The sequence below is a fragment of the Olea europaea genome, unplaced genomic scaffold (genome assembly GCF_002742605.1).
Source record: "Olea europaea var. sylvestris unplaced genomic scaffold, O_europaea_v1 scaffold138, whole genome shotgun sequence".
In the NCBI taxonomy this organism is placed as follows: domain Eukaryota; kingdom Viridiplantae; phylum Streptophyta; class Magnoliopsida; order Lamiales; family Oleaceae; genus Olea; species Olea europaea.
This window is the reverse complement of record NW_019231313.1, coordinates 73,631-88,392: the sequence shown is the minus strand read 5'-3', so window position 1 is coordinate 88,392 and position 14,762 is coordinate 73,631. Positions and strand designations below refer to the sequence as shown.

The following is a 14,762-nucleotide window of genomic DNA, read 5'->3' as shown; positions in this document are numbered from 1 at the left end:
TAAAAGATTAGAATTTTGGAATTTGGAACATTGACTAAATAAATTAGGCCGGGGCTTGTTTGGTGGAGTAATATAAGCTGTCTAGAAAATCAATGTATACATGATTGTTTATTATTTTTCGTTTTTACTTTGTAAAATGTAGTAATAATAGTATAAAAAAGTTGGAATGTATTTTATGAATTATTATTTTAAAATAGGTATTACGTGTAATTTCCTCTAACTTAAACCTCATGGTGTCAATTGAGTCGAGCTCTATCAAGCCAACTGGAAAGTGGGTCGAACCAACTGGTTACGAGCCTGAGTTGGCCCGAGTTTTGTGGGTGATCGAGCTTGAATTTCTCAATAGCCCATCTTGGCTCGTAGGCTTACCCAAACAAGAACGGGCCTATGACCCGTTTGAGACGAGAATACCTATAGGCCCATATTTAGTATATAATTATATGAATGCAACATTTTTCGAGAGAGGTTAAAATATGCGAGCTTTAATGCATTAGTTGAAGAAAATTGGTGTTTGATGTAGCTTAAAATTTTGATAAAAATTTAAGTTAAGGTCAAAAATTAATTTTATTAACAAAATTTATGAGAACCACAAATTTTTGCCCTTGTTTGAGCCTCATTATTTTATCAAAATATATTCTTCAACAGTGATTTAACCTCATTTTAACTACATATTCTTCATTAAAATAATATTACACTCAAATCCAAAACTTTTTTTTTTATTTTTAACCACAAATTTTACATCAATACACTATTCAAAAATGCATTTTTTTTGACAAGAATGAAACTCAAACAAGGGCTTTAACTATACATTTCATTAAATTTTATTTGAAACATACTAAAAATCTAATTTTTAGCTACACCAAACAGAGACCAGATTTTAGCATAATAAGAATCTTGTATGACACCAACATGTTATTAGATATAGTCCGTTCCAAATCCAATGTTTGTATTTCGTTGAGAAGAATTTTGGTGATGGAGTTTTTCCGTCTTGTTCATAGGGTACATAATATAGACAACAACGCGGCTTTAGGGATTGATCTATCAAATTATCTTTTGTTAGCGAGTTACCTAAAATATTGCCTTTTTAATATTTAAGTAGGTTCGGTATTTTATGACATAAAATACAGTAACATTGATATTTTTTCTTTAAAAAAAAAATCTAGTATTTTCTTGAATTGTTATTGATTCATAATGGGTCTAGTTATAAAAATTTCCATTTATTTTATGCTTTTTTTCAAAAAAAAAAAATGAAAAATGAAAAAAGGCTCTCTCGAGCTGGCCCTCACGGTCTTGGAACCAAGAGCCACTGGAGCTGTGCCAGTGAGCCTAATACTAACTCTAGTCCAGTAAGGCAGTAGGTCCGGCCACGGTATGTGCGGATTGATCACGTCGATAGTCGGGCTTTTCATGTCGAACTTAGACTGTCCCACCATGTGGGCCCAAGACCTAACAATTTTCCATTTCTTGATGAACATTGTCATTGATCACTACAATGCTTACAAATTTGCATTTTGACACAAAAAATACAATTCAATGAACGTCTATTTGATTTATCTCACTAAACTGTGTATATATAAGACTTGTGTCTGTATCGAAGATTGATCCTCAACATTTTAAATAAATTAAAAACTAAACATCACTATCTATAAGAATTTAAAATAGAAATTGAACCGACTTTGAGTCTTGATGAGTATGTCTAGTAGAAACCTGTTCAATTATAACATTTGAGTCTTGACAAGTTGGTCTAGTAGAGATTAATCCAACTCAATCAAATTAGAATGGTAGAGACTCGACAAGTTATCGAAGTCACTCGCTGGAAGGAACACACAAAGTCATACACCTTTTATTTTAAAATGTCAAGTCATCTATAGGAACAAATAACATGTATATTTCACCATTAATTTCACTACCCAATTATCATGAATTTCGATAACGGTTATAGAAGAAAAAGTTATTCGAAATAAAAATATTAGAAGTGCGATTAACTTACAAAGTGTATCACTAGTGGCCCAACATGCATGCATGAACTTTTAACGGAGCAAATGTAAGAATTTTCCATAAATAAGAGACACTTTCTTGTAGAGTTCAACCCAATAATTTTTTTCTCTACCTTTTCTTGAACGTTGATGATCAATCATACCTATTACCTCGACATCAAATTCTTGTTCAACCCAATACTCTATTATAAGGAACATCGTAGCAAAACAAGGTTTGTTATCTCTCCCTCGAAGAGCTTCTGGCCTCCAGCCTCGCCCCTCAATAACCCCATCGGGTGTTTACATGGATTAGATCAGAAGCCCTTGAGGGAGAGTAAACAACCATTGCATTGAAAATTTCCCCTCTCTCTTTTTTTTTTCTATGATTTATACTTTGCTCAGTAGAAAGAATTGGACTACGTCCCCTGGGTTCAACCTTTTTTTTTAGATAATTAATTTATAAATAAAAAAGAAAAAATAATAAGGCCAAATTGGTGGGGTCTCCATATCTTTGGTACTTGGCATTATTCCCAACACCAAATCTCATTGGCTAATCTTTTGAATTAGATATATCATTAAAAAGTAGCCACAAAATCAACTTAGTACGGATTATATATGATATACTCGACTAACCAGATTAAAGAATAAAAAGTTAGAATTTTATATATTATAGCGTACAAACATATCCAAATTCACTTTAAAACGTTGACGAAATTGTAGAGCATTTTCACCGTTTTCTTTTTAATATTGTACAATATTATACCGTTTATCTTATCTAACAAGTCGTCGTTACGGTCCTTAAACAAGAATAACATTAAGTGTTGCAATTGAGAGGAAAAAAAAAAAAAAAGCAAAAGGTTCAAAGTCTTGACCCCTTGGACACATTGACAAGGCAATGATTCTTGATTAAACAAAGAATATAGCAACTTTTAATCCTTAAGGCAGCTTTAATACTGCCCTTGTTTCACGTGAAACATTACTCTCTTTGGTTGACACATTTGACATTCTTCTATTATTGTTTTCCATTTCTCCCCTTTTCGTGTCTATATATTCGGTTGCGTATCTTACCAATTGGTGAAGGATGAGATCCACACTAACATTGTAATACATATGTTATTTCACTATTTCCATTCCGTTTTCTAATTCCACTAAACGTCAATACAAGCCACAATATCGTTAGAAGAAGACATCGAGTGGTATATGTCCTTTGAACACTCAAATTAAGAAACGAAGAATATTTATCTCTTTATTTCGTTTTATGCTTCAGTCCAATTAAAATTTCAATTGTGTCAATATCACTAATTAGCATTGTTGAACTCAAAAAATAAATAATATTTTTTAAAACCACCGATAGTTTTTTCGTCTCAATTTGGTGTGGTTTCCCCTTTTTTGATGAAATTTTGGATGCGTTTAAGAAGTCAATTGTTTATATGAGAGAGATAGAAGTTTTAGCGCCCTTTTAGTTAGAAATTGTATATCGATCTAATATTTTAATTTTCGAGAGATCTGACCCTAGATATTCTTTCAATTTGTGTAGAGAAAAATTTGGATATAAAATTGTCAATTTGTAATAGTCTTATTTATTGATGATTTTATGAAAATTTTAGTCATTTTCATGAGTTGACCTTCTTCCTTTATTATAACAAAACTCATGGTTAAATCTCAATTACAAATCTTGTTAAGGTTTATCCTTTCCGACACTTATTCAATAGTTCTTTAATTACACACATAATTTAGTGTACTAACTTTTATGTCGACTTTGTTAGAGTTCTCCATTAGGTTTTTATCCATTTTCGAGGCCATTGGATGCCTTTTATCCAAGGCTGGCGGGTTTTACAATCACGTTTCTAGCCAAGTATTAAGGTTTCACATACTTCTTTGCTCAAGGAGCCTTGACGATGGAGGCACCTTTCGCTTCATTGTATATTATCAATCGAGACACAAATATTCAAATACACGTGGACACACATTGAGATTCTTTTATAATTGATGTGAGATCTAGGTGAACAATAATTATTTCAATGCGTAACAACCATCATTCTAAGTTCTTGCTTACTTTCTGTACCACCTTCCTCCAATGTTGATGTATGATTATTTATAATCATACATATATTATGGATTTTGGTGTGCACATACTCTCAGTTGGGTAATGATCATAGTGCCTTTCAAAAACTTTGTCAAACAAAAGCTAAAGTCGCAGCATGAAAAGCGGTTTTGATGTGGTACAAAATTTAGTTGGAACTGGAGATAATTTGAGTGTTTGGAACGGTAGAGGAGCAGGATTTGCGCCAAATGCCATATTCCCATCCGTCTTTTTGGCGCGAAAATCAATTAACCTTAGTAAAACAAATTAGGGTTTTCAATTTTGTAGAGCTCGAAATATCACTTTCATTAAGCTAGTGGATTTTTCACACTGCATCAAGAATGGCTACCACACGTGCTTCGAAGCGTAGGCGCTTGAACGGGAACGAACTTAAAGGAAAAGAAGAAGATAAACAGGTAGAACAAATAATGGAAACTGGTACTGGAAAAACAATTGAGAAGTTATCGACGGGGGAGAATAAAGGGAAATCACCTTTGGTTGTCTTTGCTCATGGCGCTGGTGCTCCGTCATCCTCTGATTGGATGGTTAGGTTGGTCCCGTTCTCTCTCCATGTATATGTGAGGTCGTATATTGATTTGCATATTTTGATGATTATGCTTTCTTTTATTTAGATTTAAGACAGTTTAGTATATAATTGTGAAACATGAATTATTTAAAAATAGAATGAAATTTAGGCATGTCTACGCTACAGGCAGTTAAAATGAAATTGAGGAAAAGCTGCCACAGGCAAGTGTAGAAAGATTCCACTATGGTATGAGAATTATAATCTCTCTTTGAATACACAAGGAGATAACAATAATTAATTTCTCTATGAGAAACAAAGTAGGCACTTGGGAGAAACCAATATTTTCTACAATATCTCAAAAGATTGCCCTTTGAATCGTTATTCACTTGTTGATAGATGCAATTCGCTGTAAAAATCTTCCTCTATTTATATGGAAAACATAATGTTCATTAAAAGTTTCCTATTGCAATATTTCAACAATGAGATTGTATCTCTATGCTAAGATTTCAACAATCAAATTGTATTGGGTGAAGAAATCAACATCCAATTTAATGCACTGCAGTTCATCATTTTTCCCCCATGCACAAAGTGAAGACTTTTCCATATTGAGCCAAATGACTTTACAATAGCATTTAATATCTTCATCCATTTGCTGTTCACGTATATGACTCTCTGCAGTTGATGTATGCTTTTTTAGGGAATTTGTCAATTTAAGATGATTGTTCGAAATGCAATACATTTCTTTGAAAGAGTTAGTTGAATTTTTTGCAGAGTATTACAGTGTGCGTGTGTTGCTGAAGTATTATTAGAAAACATAAAGAATGGTTTCTGTAAAGGGACAAAAATCACTGTGTGTGGGTGGGGGAGGTGAGGTGGGGTGGGGTAGCTATAGACAATGTAGAGAGTTACATTTCCTTTTTTTTTTTTGTTTTGGGGTGTTGGGGGTTGAAATGGGGTGGCTACATATTGATGTTAGATTGTTGGTTGCACTTTGAAACATATGAAGGTAATAAAGAAAATTATCAGCTGTATATTTTGCCATGATTTAAATGAGTCTTAAAAGAATGAGTAGAATTAGCTACTCTGTTTCATAAAACATCATATAATTCTTGTGTCGCATTTTACAGAAATTTGAATAAGAAAAAAATAAGGAGCCTGTCTCGTGAAACTGCGTATGGTTTTTGTTACAAGTTTTTGCTTTGTTCAGATGGAAAGGCATGTTGGCCAAGGCATTGAATGCTGTCGAAGTAGTAACTTTTGACTACCCTTGTAAGTCTATGCTTCTCTCTCTCTCTCTCTCTCTCTCTCTCTCTCTCTCTCTCATCTTCCTCAGTGATTCTAACTCTTTGACATTTATTTGTACAGTGTGAGACAAATGGCATTTGTCTCATAGGATCACAAATAATAAGTCAAAAAATTATAAAGACAATTTACATTATAATTCTTAATTATATAACTTTTAAAATCTTACAATTATTTTGACTGCTTTAGATTTGTAAAAGAGCTCGTGAATTTGACCATCTGAGTGTTGCAGACATTGCTGGAGGAAAACGGAAGGCTCCTCCCAAGGCGGAAAAATTGGTTGAGTTCCACTCCGACATTGTGAGAAAGTCCATGGCTAAGTACCTTGGCCATCCACTGATCTTGGCTGGGAAGTCCATGGGATCGAGGTAATGGTTACTGTCATATCCGAAAATCTTTGTTTGTGGTATTGTAAGATGCTTATTTTCCGAAAATAACTTCTATGAGTAAATTTTCTGCTGTTTAAGGGAAAAAAAAAGATTGTAGGATTTGTTCTATTGAAAGTTTTTAGTTGCACTTGTGATGTTCAATGCTTACTTCACTCAACTAACTTTTCCTTTCGAATAAAGGGTACTCCAAGAATTTTTGGTTCCACAACACTTCTTTTTGAGTTTTTGTTTATCTTTTTCACACTATAAGCATCAAACAAAATTTGGGATTGAACAAAGAGGAATCATCACAATATAGTCGACTCCACTTGTTGAATTTTACTACTGTTTATTAAACAGTGATCATGAAATGCCTCCAGATATTTAGGCTTGCCTTTAATTATATTGTATTCATATTGGAGAAATTTGGGCTAAAAGGCTGAAGAATCCATGTTGCACTGGTAAACTGTTCCAAATTTGTATCAACGTAGTGCACAGAGTCCTCCTTGTATATGCAGGGTCAGCTGCATGGTAGCAGGTGGAGAAAATATAGCTGCTGCAGCTGTTATTTGTTTGGGATACCCATTAAAGGTTCGTCAGTTTTTTCATCTTAGTTTCTATAGTCTATGGCTTCTATCTTGCTGCATGTTGGCCTTCAATGCCCATAAATGTTCCTTTTCCATGTTGATGTTGATCCTTTAAAACTTAGAACTCTGGTCTCTTGCTTGTTCTTGTTAGAGAGGGACAACATGTATTCATTTAAATCCTATCTTCAACACTTCTATATAGTCTGCAAATGGAATAACGGGCTAAGAATGTTTGATCCTGCATCATTAAGATTGCTATTCTATTACCTATATACATTGCATAAATTCTTCTTTGTAGGGAGGGCAGGTATGTGTAGATTTTGCAGATTTTGAAATTGTTACATCCTATATGACATTTCAGGGCATAAATGGTGCAGTTCGAGATGAAATGCTGTTGCAACTTACAGTCCCTGTTATCTTTGTGCAGGTAAAAGCATCTAATTTTTGTTTATTTTCACTGAAAGAGCATCTACTTGCATTCACAGAATATGATATTCCAAAAAGTAAATTACTTAATTATCCAGTGTTTCACTATGTTTTAAGTTGGTAAATAGAATCTTCATGCCACATATAAAGTTAAACCTGTATCATACTTACTGATTCAAAAATATACCCAACTCTATATTTGGACTTAAACTGGTCTGAAAGTGAGTATTTAACAGCCCCACTTTATTTTATCTTGCACTAAATTGCAGTTTCTGCTGGAATTTCGTTGTGCTTATTTAAAAGTCTCCATTTTTAAATATCTAACATTGGATCGATATCCATTCCTTTTTGGTGGAAGACATACTTTCTCGTACTGTGACCGCATATAACATGCTATTGTTGTTTGTGTAGGGTAGCAAAGATGGTCTCTGTCCACTAGAATTGTTGGAAGTTGTAAGGAAGAAAATGAATTCTGTTACTGCTTTGCATGTGATCGAAGGTGGTGATCACTCGTTCAAGATTGCAAAGAAGCATCTACAGTCTATAGGATCGAACCAAGAGGCAGCAGAAGATCAAGCCGTTCAGGCCATTGCGACTTTCATATCTAGTAATCTAGATGAAAGATGACCATTCGATGCTCAAGCTTTTTTTGAACCTTTAAGGTGAAATGAACCATAGTATGTGTTATCTCTTGTCTTGGCATTTTCTCTACATACTTTATTGCCTTTTGCAATGGTAGTCAGTCGCATATTTTGTTTTGTTGGTTTGGGAATATTGCGCCTGTGCTCTATGGAAATTTTAGTTACGGATGTGCATCATTTTGTAAATTTGATAGTAATTCCTTTTTTCAATGTGAAAATAGGTAGCTTGATAATATGGATCTCGGACATAATATAATATATCTGAATCATTACAGCAAAATGGTACTCTGCTTCTGAAAATGAATAAAGAACCCATGCAACCAAATATAATTTCATGTTCAATTCCATCTTCCAAGCAAAAAGATTGTAAATATTAAAAGAATGCCATAGCAAAAGAAGTTGCAATCAAAGACATCAATACTGAGATAAGACCATGGAAAGTACGAACGAATATTACATAATGAATTTAATTACATCTCTAGCATTGTGTAGAAACTACGAAGTCCATCTGGTAAGATCTAGGATGACAATTTTACAAAATCATGGACAACGAGAGGAAACTCGACCTTTTGAGCAAGACTTTGGCAGAGAAATTACTATTGGACAACATGATATATACATGTGCAACTGTGGCAAGGGGAGAGTACCAGGACGATAACATTTGTATCCCTTAGATTGATGACTTCTCCTCCCCTTCAATTCCAGATGCAGTCTTGGATTCATTTTCTTCCTCCTTTTTCACCTTTCTAAGAGCCTCCCTCAGACCCAACACGATGAACAAGTTTGTCAAAGTGAGCAGTGACTCAGCTCCACCATGCAACCAATCGACATTGGACAAGGATGTCCCGTAATGCACCTTTGCTGTCCCAAGAGTACAAATAAAGAAATTTTATACTAAAATACGAGGTTTGCTTCATATAATCATTGGACTAAGTAGGAAAAAGTTACCGTATATTCCTGCTGGTACTGTGCCGTGGAGGTGATGCAGCAAGCGTAGACAAGGAAAGGGTCAGTTATAGCATTATGCACTTTGACAGTATAAACTGTTGTGGTTAAAGCGATTTCTCCAAACATTAGGGATCAAACAGAAAGATTACAAAGTACATTGTGACAGCCAGAGTGCCCTTAACTTAAGTAAAAACTCAATGTATCGCTCTCGGACAAAGCACATCGACATTCGTTATCATTGGATAAGAGAGGTGATGGATCAACAGCTGTTGAGACTAGTGAAGATTCACACCCATGAGAATCAAATAGATATGTTTACAAAAGTGGTTCCAAGGGAGAAGTTAGAGCTATGTAGAGACATAGCTGAGTTGGTTGTCAGATAGCAATTGATTCAAATGCGATTGGAGAGGGAGAATTGATATGTTTCAGCCTCACTTGTGCCATAATTTCCAGATGCAATTGAATTTCTTCCAACTTCTATTTTGACTCTTAGCCACAATTTCATCTCTTAATGTAAAAGAATCCACATACATGGATGAAGAAGAAAATTTGAATTAAAACTCTCCATCTGTTGACAGACACAATTTTTAACTTCCTTGATGACCAAGTCTCCCACATGCATGGCTCTAAATTGTCCAACAAGGCTCACACATGCAGTTCACGTTTTACTCATATAATCAATTAAACGGCAGGTTTTGGACCAAATTTTTGAGGCGGTTGGCTGGCATCTTATTCTTCTTCAGGCGGCAAATTTTGGGCCATTAATTGAGGCGGTTTGCAGCCTCATTTTCCCTATAAATATGGTTATTTACAAGGAGAAAATTATGCCCCAAGAGAGAGGGAAATATCCATAAAGAGGAAGAAAAATAGAGTATATAGAAGAGAGAAAACAGAGAGATTAGAGAGTGACTTTTGAGAGAGTTTGTAATACTCTATCGTAAATTCTATTCAAGATAGAAATAGAATTGTTTTTCCTCTTCCATCTTCTCTTCTCCGTGATCGAAGAGCAACAAAGTTGTCACCTGGAAATCTCATCTCCGTAGTCTATAAAGATGCATGGAGTGGTCCTTGCATCTAGCTTTTGTCTTAGCTCCTTCGATACATGTGCAAAGGTTAAACAGTTAAATACTCTCAGGTGAGAATAGGAGGGATATTTACCAGATCATACTTTCTCCGAAATTTCAAAATTCAACGGTACTGATGGTGATCTGTTGATCAAGTAGCAGGCAGTTCGAACAGCTTCTCCCCAAAATGGCTTTCCCCAAAATTGCTTTGGCAACTTAGCCATACTTATCATGCTTCTGACATTTTCCATGATCATTCAATTCATCCTCTCGGCGACTCCATTATGTTGTGGGGTGTGTGGGATTGTCTTCTCATGTCGAATTCCGTATCTTCTGCAATAGGCATCGAACTCTTTAGAAGTGTACTCGCCTCCATTATCTGTGCGGAGACACTTCAGCTTCTTTCCTATTTCACGTTCTACCATGACATGAAATGATTTGAAAATATCGAATACTTGGTCCTTCGTCTTCAAGAAATATACCCACACCTTTCGAGAAGCATCATCAATGAATGTGAAAATATATTTGTTACTGCCTAGTGATTCAATCTCCAAGGGACCACAAACATCAGAGTGTACTAGATTGAGCAACTCTGATCGTCTCGTAGAAGAGAAATTGAAGGAGACTCTATGTTGCTTACCAGATAGACAGTGACTACAAGGATCCAACGCAACTTCCTTGGCAACTGTGATTAGCTCAAAGTAGACAATCCCTTCTCACTCGTGTGACCAAATCTCTAGTTCCACAAATTTAGAGAAGCTTCACGTTCTACTACGTTGAGACTATCCACATGCATTTTCACATGAGTCTTGTATAAAGTGCCACATATATGTTCTCGAGCGACAACCATGGAGCCTTTCATCATTTTTCGTGTACCGTTGCTAAAGTGATTGACATAGCCCTGTTTGTCAAGGGCTATCCCTGAAAGTAAATTTAGCCGAAGATTAGGTACATGTCGAACATCCTTCAGGGTTATTTTACATTCGAGGTTCGTTTGTATCTGGACATCACCAATTCCCACGATCTTAGAAGAACTGGTATTTCCCATCTTCACTACACCAAAGTCGCCAACTTTATATGTTGTGAAGAAATCTCTGCGTGGAGTGGCGTGGTAAGATACTTCAGTGTCTATTACCCACTCAATATCTTGATTTGAGACATGAAGACAGACCCTCATGAATGGAGCAGATAGCCACCTCCTTAGAAATAGTGACTAGTGTCTATCCTTTATTCTTCGGCTGCAAATTGTTCTGGCCTTGCTCTCGTAGCAATTTTCGACAATTCTTCTTCAAGTGGCCCTCCATACAACAATAGTAGCACTTGTAAGTATGCTTCCTTCCATCTATAGATTTACACCTACTTTTGCTTCTGCCTCGAACGTCTCCTTGGTGTCTTCCTCGGTTCACTGTGACAACGACATGTGATTGGTCTGTGTCTACGTCTTTTCTCCTGGCCTCTTCGTTAAATAGGGCATTCTTGACCATAGCCATGGTAAGTTTGCCATCAGGGGCCGAATTGTTAAGAGATACTACTAATATCTCCCAATTATCAGGAAGAGAACTTAAAAGTAGTAGGACTTGCATTTCATCCCCGAGCGACATCTCCACAGATGACAATTGGTTCACCAAGCTCTGAAATTCACTAATGTGCTCATCAACTGAAGTTCCACCCTTTAACTTTAGAATCACCAAACGCTTCATCAACAGGGCTTTACTCCGAGCGATCTTGGCCTGGTACATGTCCTCCAGAATCTTCCAGAGGGCATATGCATCTGTCTCTTATGCTACATCGTGAAAAACACTATGGTCAATCCATTATCGAATTTGATCGATAGTTTATCTATTTAGCTTCTTCCACTCCATCTCCTAGGTAGGATCGGGGTTTACACCTTTGGTTTCTAGAGGGTCATACAAATCCTTACAACTGAGGAGGTTTTCCATCCGAGGCCTCCACAGTGTGTAATTGGTGGCGGTGAGCTTGATCATAGCTCCCAATGAAGATTCCTCCATTGACATCTTGGCTTCTAAACGTTTTATCAAAAACGAAGTTGTATCCAAAAACTACAATGGCCAATTGACAAACTTGGTTCGGATACCACTTGTTGTGGTTCTCCAATCACGAAGAAGAGAAGATGAAAGAAGAAAAACAATTCTATTTCTATCTTGAATAGAATTTACGATAGAGTATTAAAACTCTCTCAAAAAAACCTCTCAAAAGTCACTCTCTAATCTTTTTTTTTTCTCTTTTCTATACACTCTATTTTTCTTCTTCTCAAGGGATATTTCCTTCTCCTTAGGGGCATACTTTTCTCTTTGTAAATAACCATATTTATAGAGAAAATGAGGTTGCAAACCACCTTAATTAATGGCCTAAAATTTGTCGTCTGAAGAAGAATAAAATGCCAATCAACCGCCTCAAAAATTTGGTTCGAAACCTGCCATTTAATTGATTATGGGAGTAAAACGTGTGCTGTATTTGTGAGCCTAATTGGACAATTTAGAGTTATACATGTGGGAGACTTGGTCATCAAGGAAGTGAAAAATTGTGGTGTCAACGGGTGGAGAGCTTTAATTCAAATTTTCTTCTTCATTCATGCATGTGGATTCTTCTACATTGAGAAATGAAATTGTGGCAGGGAGTCTGGAAGAAATTCAATTGCATCTGGAAATTGCGGCACGAATGAGGTTGGAACATATCATAAACATGTATAATACCGAAAAAACAAATGAATTTTAATTAAACAGATAGACATGGAACATATTTGTTATTTAAATTTAATCTTCAATGCTACTCCTCACGTACATACCGAATTCGAGTCTCGTTAAGGACATGACAAAGGCACAATACTAATGCCATATTCATCCACAATATGGAACAAAATTAAGTTATATAAACACATAAGCATGGGTTTAACAAAAAGAAAAGGAACTCACTGGTGGCACCAACGAAGGCCAGCAAGAAGTAGAATCCAAAAAGGGTGAGTTTTGGGGCAGACTTGGATTTGGTGATGAAATACAAGAAACCCAGATAAGGAAACAGAGAGAATGCAAAGAGCTGTGAGGCTATGCTCTCTGAATCAATATTGGGTGCCCATGGATCCACTGGCAAAATAAATCCATTACACAAAAACCCTTTCCCCTTTCTATGAATTCTTCTTCTTTCATATTCTATTTCAGTATCTGTACAGTACTTGAATTGCCTCTGGGGAAAAATATAGGTTTTTCTGCTGCAGGGATTCCGGTGGAAATTAAAACAATTGGGCAACAAGTAAGAAGAAGAAAAACGCATAAATTTGGGGTTTTTGAAAAGGGATTGAATTTGCATAGAGCTTATCATTATGAGGGAATTAGTTTTTCCTTTTTCTACGGCTGAGTATTACTCATACGCTATCATGTAGCAGAATGAGAGGCGGTACCAAATGGGGAGTTGAGTGGAGCCCATAGAGTGATCTTCATTAGTCCGGTTTTATTTGGAAAGTACTTTAAAAAATATTAATTTTAGAAACCTTACATGAAGTTTATGATAATTTTAGAAATATTTTTTTAAATAATTTAAAATTTTCAAAATCGATCTGAAATTGTTTTTAATTAGAGATTCTTTCCTTATTAGTCAAAAGCATATTTTAATTTTTTATTTGTCCTCAGTCCTCAGTTATTAATTTGAATCTATTATTGAATAATATTTTATATACTAATCTATTCTCTTATTTCCTTCATTTCTTCAGATTTTTTGTTTAAATGCTAACATTCTCTTTTGCTAAAATAAATATTATTAAATTTTATGCAATAATTTTTTATTCAAATTATATTTTTATCTCTATTTTTAGTATTGTTCATAGTCATAGAAATGATAATGGAGCGAGAGCGAATTAGGGATGGCCATCCCCGTCCACTGTCTTGTCGAGGAGTTACGGGCAATGGGGTGGGACATGGTAAAATATTTTGTAGAAATTAAAAAATTTCTCACCTAGATTTGCCATGTATAGAATCTTTTATTTTATTTTGTTTTTATGTTTTTCAATCCAAATTGAATTAGAAAATAAAAATTAGGGGGTGTTTGATAGGTATTTTTATGTAAAAATATATTTTAGAATAATAAATTGATGTGAAATGTGTTGTTGAAAAATAAGGAAAAATTTTTTATTTACGTGTAATATTATTAATAAAAAATATGTGGTTGAAAAAAAAAGAGAGAAAAATACATTTTAAAGAAAATGGCTACCAAACGGGATCTTAATATGGCAAAATTTATAAATAATTAAGTGGGATGATAACGAAAATATTTTAATCTCCAGCTCGTCCTTGCCTCCTAAAAGTTCCCAGCTGAATGGGGATCGACTCGCTCTGTCTCATTATAATCATGTATCCTCGTTTACTTATTTATTTAGTCAATATTTGGTTTCCATTTTCTAAACTCATTTTTTTTTCCAAATTCACTTTTAATTAAACATTTAAGATGTGTTTGATTGTCAATATTTTTCATGAAAAATGTGTTTTTTCACACAGATTCCTACTTCTGTGTTTGACTGACATTTTTTTTATGAAAAAATATTTTCCTATTTTTTGTCACGTGACCATATTATCCTCAAAATCAAGGAAAATTAAATCAATAAAACATATATAATTGATAATTTCCATGCAAATAATTTCTAGTCAATTGAGTTATCTATAATTTATTTATTTTTTTTCGTGTAAATTCCATACTTGCAATTAAACGTATTCTTAATGATATTAATAATTTTATCAACTTTTCAGTTACATATTTTATTCAAAAACTCTGACTTTTAGCTAAACCAAACACGGGCTTAATTTAATAGTTTTTATTTTTTAATATGCAATTTT

The 14,762-nt window shown here is 34.7% G+C and overlaps 2 protein-coding genes across 3 annotated transcripts; one reads left to right on the top strand and one right to left on the bottom strand.

Annotated features, from left to right (window-relative positions):
• Positions 1-4,020: 4,020 nt before the first annotated feature.
• Positions 4,021-8,119, top strand: LOC111375462 (KAT8 regulatory NSL complex subunit 3). Of its 2 annotated transcripts, none has more exons than XM_022998288.1 (6): positions 4,021-4,609; positions 5,793-5,854; positions 6,120-6,255; positions 6,747-6,846; positions 7,204-7,269; positions 7,680-8,119. In XM_022998288.1, the coding sequence occupies exons 1-6, from the start codon at positions 4,401-4,403 to the stop codon at positions 7,893-7,895; spliced, it is 789 nt and encodes a 262-aa protein (XP_022854056.1). In that variant the 5' UTR covers positions 4,021-4,400; the 3' UTR covers positions 7,896-8,119. The 2 variants fall into 2 exon arrangements, with proteins under 2 accessions (XP_022854056.1, XP_022854057.1); XM_022998289.1 differs by having other exon boundaries at positions 4,024-4,609; positions 6,774-6,846.
• Positions 8,120-8,258: 139 nt separating this feature from the next.
• On the bottom strand, positions 8,259-13,326 carry LOC111375464. Its single transcript, XM_022998290.1, has 3 exons — positions 12,855-13,326; positions 8,858-8,875; positions 8,259-8,770 (listed from the first exon to the last, which is right to left on the bottom strand). Exons 1-3 carry the CDS (start codon positions 13,255-13,257, stop codon positions 8,580-8,582), a joined length of 612 nt encoding a protein of 203 aa, XP_022854058.1. The 5' UTR covers positions 13,258-13,326; the 3' UTR covers positions 8,259-8,579.
• Positions 13,327-14,762: the final 1,436 nt, after the last annotated feature.

Bases quoted from the DNA above. Each gene is read 5' to 3' on its own strand.
- LOC111375462 (XM_022998288.1), top strand. From the start codon at position 4,401: ATGGCTACCACACGTGCTTCGAAGCGTAGGCGCTTGAACGGGAACGAA. The intron at 6,847-7,203 runs GTTCGTCAGTTT...ATGACATTTCAG, and splicing joins GTTTGGGATACCCATTAAAG to GGCATAAATGGTGCAGTTCG. The intron at 7,270-7,679 runs GTAAAAGCATCT...TTGTTTGTGTAG, and splicing joins TCCCTGTTATCTTTGTGCAG to GGTAGCAAAGATGGTCTCTG.
- LOC111375464 (XM_022998290.1), bottom strand. From the start codon at position 13,257: ATGATAAGCTCTATGCAAATTCAATCCCTTTTCAAAAACCCCAAATTT.